This window comes from Hipposideros armiger, unplaced genomic scaffold (assembly GCF_001890085.2).
Source record: "Hipposideros armiger isolate ML-2016 unplaced genomic scaffold, ASM189008v1 scaffold_277, whole genome shotgun sequence".
NCBI classification, from domain to species: domain Eukaryota; kingdom Metazoa; phylum Chordata; class Mammalia; order Chiroptera; family Hipposideridae; genus Hipposideros; species Hipposideros armiger.
This window is the reverse complement of record NW_017731627.1, coordinates 1,991,239-1,998,363: the sequence shown is the minus strand read 5'-3', so window position 1 is coordinate 1,998,363 and position 7,125 is coordinate 1,991,239. Positions and strand designations below refer to the sequence as shown.

Below are 7,125 nucleotides of genomic sequence, written 5' to 3'. Positions count from 1 at the left end.
TCCAGTCCCTACCTTCTGCCCCCTCCGCGTCCTCTCGGCCCCTTTCCCTGGCCCCATCCCCACTCGCCCGCCCTCACCTGCCCCCACCGTTTCTCCCTCTCACTGCTTGACTTTTGCCTTCTTCACCTCCCTCCCCTTAGTGCTTCGCCCACCCTCCGCCCGCCCTCTCCCCAAGTTCCTTCCTACTTCGTGCGCCTTCCCCTCCTCCCCAAGCTAAGGGAAGCAGGCTGGGTGACAGGGCGCCTTGTTATGAGAGGGAAAGTTTTGAAGCCGCGAGTGTGGGGTGGGAGCGATGGTTGGGGAGGATACTTGCAGGTTTGAGGGGCCGCCCCAGATATTAGAGGAGAATCCCAGTTGGAGCTTATTTGAAGCCTGTGGGATAGGAGGTGCTGAATCTCCTTGCCTTAGGCTTGGGGGGAAAGCAGGAGCTTCTCAGGATCCTGGGAGAAGACCCAAATGAACCAGATTAGAGATTGTCCAGTGGAGCAGGCAAGAGGGGAGTTCTGTTGGTACCACCCCAACGGGCAGTTGGACAATTGTCTGGTGACCTGTGGGGCAACCTGTACTTTTTATATGATCTTCCTGGGGTGGGGGGGAGGCAGGGAAGGGAACAGTAGAGGCCAGACTCTCTGGGAAACTTCCTAGTGGCCTGGCATTATGGGAATCTGCCCACACTGCTGGGTGAAGTCTTCTGTCCCTGATGAGACAAAAGGACCCTGCCCTTTATGTCTAAGGATTGGGCTATGATTCTTTGGTCCCTTGGAGTTGAGGCTTTGACCCTCTGGTCCTTAGGGACTGCACATGGAAAGGATGGTGTGGACTCAACCAGCAGATCCCTGAGATTTTTATGGACACTTACTTCATTAAGGATCTTTTTCCCTTGAGAGTGTCTTGAGCTGTGGTGCTCTCCTGAGCTAGGCAGATTACTGACAGTCCCTTCTCTCTTCTGTCTCGCAGGTGTGGGCTAAGCCGGCGGCCCCGGCTTTAGACTGGACCCCACAATGTTTGCAGAGATGTTCAGGTAGCCATGGTGGGATGGCAGAGGGTTCCCCCTTATTCTTCTTCCCAGCTTGCTGAGGGTTTTCCCTTACCCCTGAGTTCTCGGGTTTCCCCACAAAACCTTTGCCTTCCTGGAGTACTCCCTCAGGTACCCAGCCCAGTTTAATCCTTCTAATGCCCACATGGATGTGTGTGTCATCAGGCACGTGGGAGCTGATTACACACAATGAATGGGGGCAATGAGAGCAGTGGAGCAGACAGAGCTGGGGGCCCTGTGGCCACATCTGTCCCCATCGGCTGGCAGCGCTGTGTTCGAGAGGGTGCTGTGCTCTATATCAGGTATGGATCCTCAAAGTTCCCCAAATTCTATCCCCAGGCCCTTTGGTTGCCTGAGTTCTCTCTCTCCCACCCACCTCTTAAAGCCCAGATCTCTGGTACCCTGTTCCTTTCCTGTTCCTCCTTTCTTCCTCCCTCAGCCTTTTTGCTCTCTGTATCTTTGGTCCTTTGAGTCTGTTCTCTTTCTGTCTCTTCCCACATCCCTTACCCTCATCCCTTCCTAAGAAAGTCTTTGACTTAGGAACTGTCCTCTGAAAGTGTCTCCTGAGTCAGTGTCAACTAACCCCATATTCTCTGACCCTCTTAGCCCAAGTGGCACAGAGCTGTCTTCCTTGGAGCAAACACGGAGCTACCTCCTCAGTGATGGGACCTGCAAGTGCGGTCTGGAGTGTCCACTTAATGTCCCCAAGGTCAGAGTGGTGAGGGGTGCCACAGAGTACAGGGATAAGCTGGGAGACTTAATGCAAATCATGTCCTTGTCCACTCTTGTCACAGATTCAACTCCCTCAGGGTCCCTGTCTGCACCTTTTACCTTACAGGTTTTCAACTTTGACCCTTTGGCCCCGGTGACCCCGGGTGGGGCTGGGGTGGGGCCAGCATCAGAGGAGGACATGACCAAGCTGTGCAACCACCGCAGGAAAGCTGTTGCCATGGCAACTCTGTACCGCAGCATGGAGACCACCTGCTCACACTCTTCTCCTGGTGAGTTTTCACTTTATAAAAGACTAAGGACAACTTAAGGGTCTGGAAGAGGGGTGGTGGGAGGAGTTCCATGAGAGGGAACAAGAAGGATGGAATGGGGAGCTGCTTGGTGAGAGGAGGGCACAGTGAGATTGGGAATTTATGGGATGAAGAAGACAAGAAGATTCTTAGAAAGGAAGCCACAGGCTAACCTATCATTTCTCATTTATTGCAGGAGAGGGAGCGAGCCCCCAAATGTTCCACACTGTGTCCCCAGGGCTCCCCTCTGCCCGCCCTCCCTGTCGAGTTCCTCCCACAACTCCACTTAATGGGGGTCCTGGCTCTCTTCCCTCAGAACCATCCTCAGTTCCACAGGCCTTTCCCCCTCTAGCAGGCCCTGGGGGGCTCTTCCCACCGCCAAGGCTTCCTGACCCAGTCCCCTCTGGAGGCAGCAGCAGCCCCTGTTTCCTCCCAAGGGGCAATGCCCCCTCTCCAGCTCCTCCTCCTCCACCTGCCATCAGTCTCAATGCCCCCTCATACAGCTGGGGGGCTGCCCTCCGATCCAGCCTGGTGCCCCCTGACCTGGGCTCTCCTCCAGCCCCCCATGCCTCCTCCTCACCACCTTCAGACCCTCCTCTCTTCCACTGTAGTGATGCCTTAACACCCCCTCCTCTGCCCTCAAGCAATAATCTCCCTGGTCCCCCTGGCACCCCTGGTCCTGCCACTCAGCCACCAGTGTCTTCAGCCACTATGCACCTGCCCTTGGTCCTGGGACCCCTGGGAGGGGCCCCCACGGTGGAGGGGCCTGGGGCACCCCCCTTCCTTGCTAGCAGCCTACTCTCTGCAGCGGCCAAGGCACAGCATCCCCCCCTCCCCCCTCCCAGCACTTTACAGGGCCGAAGGCCCCGTGCCCAGGCGCCCTCAGCCTCCCACTCATCACCCCGTCCCTCTCAGCGTCGTCCCCGCAGACCCCCAACTGTATTGCGATTGCTAGAAGGGGGAGGCCCTCCTCAAGCCCCTAGACGGAGCCGTCCTCGGGCCCCTGCTCCTGCTCCCCAACCCTTTTCTCTCCCTGAGCCATCCCAACCGATTCTCCCTTCTGTGCTGTCCCTTCTGGGACTCCCCATCCCTGGCCCTTCCCACTCTGATGGAAGCTTTAACCTTTTGGGGTCAGATGCACACCTTCCTCCTCCTCCAACCCTCTCCTCAGGGAGCCCTCCCCAGCCCAGGCACCCCATCCCACCCTCCCTGCCTGGGACCACCAGTGGCAGCCTCAGCAGTGTGCCAGGTATGTGAGTGTGATAGAGGCCCTCCTCCCCTAGGTGGAAAGAAGTAGCTAAGGCATTTAGAGGAGAGTGGTTTTCTGGGTTGGGGGCAGGGAGGTTGGGTTCTTGGGACATTGGGAGAAAGGGCCTCCCTTGAGCTAAATCTCTCTTTTCCTTTGCAGGTGCCCCTGCCCCACCAGCTGCCTCCAAAGCCCCCCTCGTTCCTAGCCCTGTGCTTCAAAGCCCATCTGAAGGGCTTGGGATAGGGGCGGGCCCAGCCTGTACTCTGCCTCCCCTGGCTGGTGGGGAGGCTTTCCCTTTCCCCAGCCCTGAGCAGGGCCTGGCACTGAGTGGAGCCGGCTTCCCCGGGATGCTAGGGGCCTTGCCTCTCCCTCTGAGTCTGGGGCAGCCTCCACCTTCTCCATTGCTCAGCCACAGCTTATTTGGCGTGCTGGCTGGGGGAGGGGGACAACCTCCCCCTGAGCCCTTGCTACCCCCACCAGGAGGACCTGGCCCTCCCCTAGCCCCAGGCGAGCCCGAAGGGCCTTCGCTTTTGGTGGCTTCCCTGCTTCCACCACCCTCTTCAGACCTTCTTCCACCCCCTTCTGCACCTCCTAGCAACCTCCTTGCCTCTTTCCTGCCCCTGTTGGCCCTGGGCCCCACAGCTGGGGATGGGGAGGGATCTGCAGAGGGCACTGGGGGTCCAAGTGGGGAGACATTTTCAGGTTTGGGAGACCTGCCCCCGCTACTGTTCCCCCCACTTTCAGCTCCCCCCACCACCCTCATAGCTTTAAACCCTGCGCTGCTGGCTGCCAGCCTGGATCCCCCCTCGGGGACACCCCCCCAGGTGAGGATAAGGGGGTGAGTGGGTGGGACAGAACAAGAAGTAGAATCAGAGGTGGGAGCTGGGAATCAAAGGCTTTCAGTTTCATGCCTGAGCTCTTCCTTAGGGCCTTTGGGGAGGGTTTAGTGCTTGGCTGAGGGTAGAATGGCTGTGGGAAGAATGGCTGTGGGAACTGGGTCTGTATTTAATAAGCGTGGCCTACTTCACCTGAGGTTTCAATGAGATTGTACATGTGAAAGTACAGTAATACCTTAGTTTGTGAGCATAATTCGTTCTGGAAATAAACTACTTGTATTGCAAGACATCACTCGTTTACCACGTTAAAATGTATTGCGGAACACTTGCAAACTAAGTTACTTGCAATCCAAGGTTTTACTGTACTATAGATGTATGGAACACTTAACACATGTGTTATAACCAATTCTTTCTCCTTAGCCCTGTGTCCTGAGTGCCCCCCAACCTGGACCACCTACCTCCAGTGTCACCACGGCAACTACTGACCTGGGAGCCTCCTCTCTGGGCAAGGCCCCCTCCAACTCAGGGAGACCCCCCCAACTCCTTAGCCCTCTGCTGAGTGCCAGCCTGCTGGGTGAGTCTGAGGGAAGACTGGTGTGAAAAAGCAGTACAAATTGGTAGTGGCTGGATGAACTGGGGAAGAAAGTCTTTGACCATTGGGTAAAGCCTAAAGGAATAATAGGGTTTGCTCAACCTAATTGGTTTGCCTAGGGAGACCCCTGACTATAATTCCTCAACAGGTGACCTGTCTTCGCTCACCAGCAGCCCTGGAGCCCTCCCCAGCCTGTTGCAGCCTCCTGGCCCTCTTCTCTCTGGCCAGTTGGGGCTGCAGCTCCTCCCTGGGGGGGGAGCTCCTCCACTCCTCTCAGAGGCTTCTAGTCCCCTAGCCTGCCTGCTACAGAGTCTCCAGGTGAGAGTGTGGGGGTGTGTTTGTCAGATTTTTCCAAACTGGAAACAAGCATTCTGAGCTGCAAAGCAGAGGGACTGGATTGATTTTATTTTTTGCCTGCAGGTTCCTTCCGAGCAGCCAGAAGCCCCCTGTCTGCCCTCTGAGAGCCCCACCTCAGCCCTCGAACCAGAGCCTGCCCGGCCTCCCCTCAGTGCCTTAGCCCCACCCCACAGTTCTCCCGACCCCCCAGTCCCTGAGCTGCTCACTGGGAGGGGGTCAGGGAAACGGGGCCGGAGGGGAGGAGGGGGACTTAGGGGCATTAATGGTGAGGCCAGGCCAGGTCGGGGTCGAAAGCCTGGCAGCCGGCGGGAACCTGGCCGACTAGCCCTTAAGTGGGGAGCACGTGGTGGCTTCAATGGACAAATGGAACGGTCCCCAAGAAGGACCCACCACTGGCAGCATAATGGGGAGCTGGCTGAAGGGGGTGCTGAGCCCAAGGATCCATCCCCTCCTGGGTCCCATTCTGAGGACCTTAAGGTAAGTGCAGAGTGATGAAGGTCTGGCGGAAGGGCTCTGAGGAAAGGCTGGCGCCATGGTGCCTTCTCCTAATTTTCCTTACACACACAGTCCATCTGTTCTCAGGTGCCCCCAGGGGTAGTCAGAAAGTCTCGTCGTGGCCGAAGGAGAAAATACAAGTGAGTGTTGGGCCCACCATAATCCTGGCCTTTTCCCACTTCTTGCTGGGTTTATAGAAGTGTCTAAAGAGTAGCTTGGCTTTCAAAAGGACAAATACTTATTTGAATATGAATAAGAATGTTATGCCTTTACTGTCCAAATGTAGAAAGTTTCCCACTGAAAGTCTGAAATTCACCTGGTGCGTGGGGAGGTGTGCCTGATCATCTGTGCCCCTTATTGCAGCCCTACCCGGAACAGCAATAGCTCCCGCCAGGATGTTACCTTGGACCCCAGCCCCACAACCCGAGTAAGTGTGTGTCAGTGGGTAGATGGGAGGGAGTGTAGAAGGGATGAGGCAGGAGGAAAAGAGGATTAGAGGGAGTGGGGGAAAAATAAAAGACTTCTTGATACCTAGCTGTTTGATCACTTCTTTCAACTTCCCCTCTTGCATAGGCGGCTGTCCCTCTGCCTCCCCGGGCCCGCCCTGGCCGTCCTGCCAAAAACAAGAGGAGGAAACTGGCCCCATAGCAGCCATACCTGGAGCTGGATCTGACCCTGATTGGGGAGAGCTGAGTGCTGAGCCTTGGGAGACCCTGCCAGCCACCTGCACCTGTGGACAGTGGGTGGGGCACTACTCCCCACTCAGAGCACAAATGCAAGCCCTTCCCCTACAATCCCATCCTGAGCCATTGCAGGGGGTAGGGAAGCTCACCCACTCCCCCCCAAAGCCATGTCACTGAAAAGGCCTGGGGGGGTGGTATATGGCCCGCTCCCCACCAGGCTAAGGGGAACACCCCCTTCCCCAGGTCTTTTATTTGTTTAAGTTATTTTTGCACAAATGACTCTTTTATATTTAATTCGACTTCATTGCCTCCCTTCTTGAAGCCAGCAGGCTCAGTTTACAAACCTGTGAGCTACTGTTGGCTGCTGCCCTCCTTCCCAGTGAAAGGTACAAAGCAATAAGCATCATGCATCCTCCCCTCACCCCTCCAACACCCCTCTGTCTCTGGCTCAGGTTGCTCAAAGCACAGATCCCCTCTTACCCATCCCCAGGTTTGAAACACATAGCCTCATTTCAAGGTGTAGCCAGCTTCCCTGTACTTTCCTCTGGGATAGAAAAAGGGGGTAAGGGGGCAAAGAGAGCCCTCTGGGCCTCTCCTCCCATACACACTACACTGCCCCTTCTCCCCCCATCAAAACGCTCAGAGACGTTGTGATGATGCGACTGAGGATTATGCAACGTGGTCCAACCGGAGCGGCCAGCATGACCAGCTGTCCAGGGGCTGCCTCCTGCCTTTTCTTTTGTAAAGACAAGACCCTTGGGAGTTTTAATTCTGTTTTGTACTTGCCCTGTGGGGCCTCCACTGCTTTTCTATGGGAGACACTCTTAATTTAACAGATGAGAATATTTTGAAACTCTG

The 7,125-nt window shown here is 56.1% G+C and overlaps 1 protein-coding gene across 6 annotated transcripts in view; it reads left to right on the top strand.

Annotated features, from left to right (window-relative positions):
* Positions 1–7,125, top strand: part of MBD6 (methyl-CpG binding domain protein 6) — a 9,247-nt gene extending 2,122 nt beyond the window's left edge. The window contains exons 2-15 of one of the 6 annotated variants that reach the window (XR_002125629.1): positions 958–1,021; positions 1,202–1,338; positions 1,643–1,745; positions 1,875–2,037; positions 2,252–3,304; positions 3,464–4,128; positions 4,561–4,714; positions 4,881–5,050; positions 5,153–5,566; positions 5,657–5,724; positions 5,948–6,011; positions 6,158–6,327; positions 6,590–6,653; positions 6,911–7,125. Coding sequence is in view for 2 of the 6 variants with exons in the window: in XM_019657615.1 (XP_019513160.1) it covers positions 1,226–1,338; positions 1,643–1,745; positions 1,875–2,037; positions 2,252–3,304; positions 3,464–4,128; positions 4,561–4,714; positions 4,881–5,050; positions 5,153–5,566; positions 5,657–5,724; positions 5,948–6,011; positions 6,158–6,232 (3,042 nt within the window). In the remaining 4 variants the exon portion in view is untranslated. Of the gene's footprint in view, positions 1–957; positions 1,022–1,201; positions 1,339–1,642; positions 1,746–1,874; positions 2,038–2,251; positions 3,305–3,463; positions 4,129–4,560; positions 4,715–4,880; positions 5,051–5,152; positions 5,567–5,656; positions 5,725–5,947; positions 6,012–6,157 lie in introns of all 6 variants that reach the window. The other 5 variants (XR_002125630.1, XR_002125627.1, XR_002125628.1 and 2 more) reach the window with 5 other exon arrangements.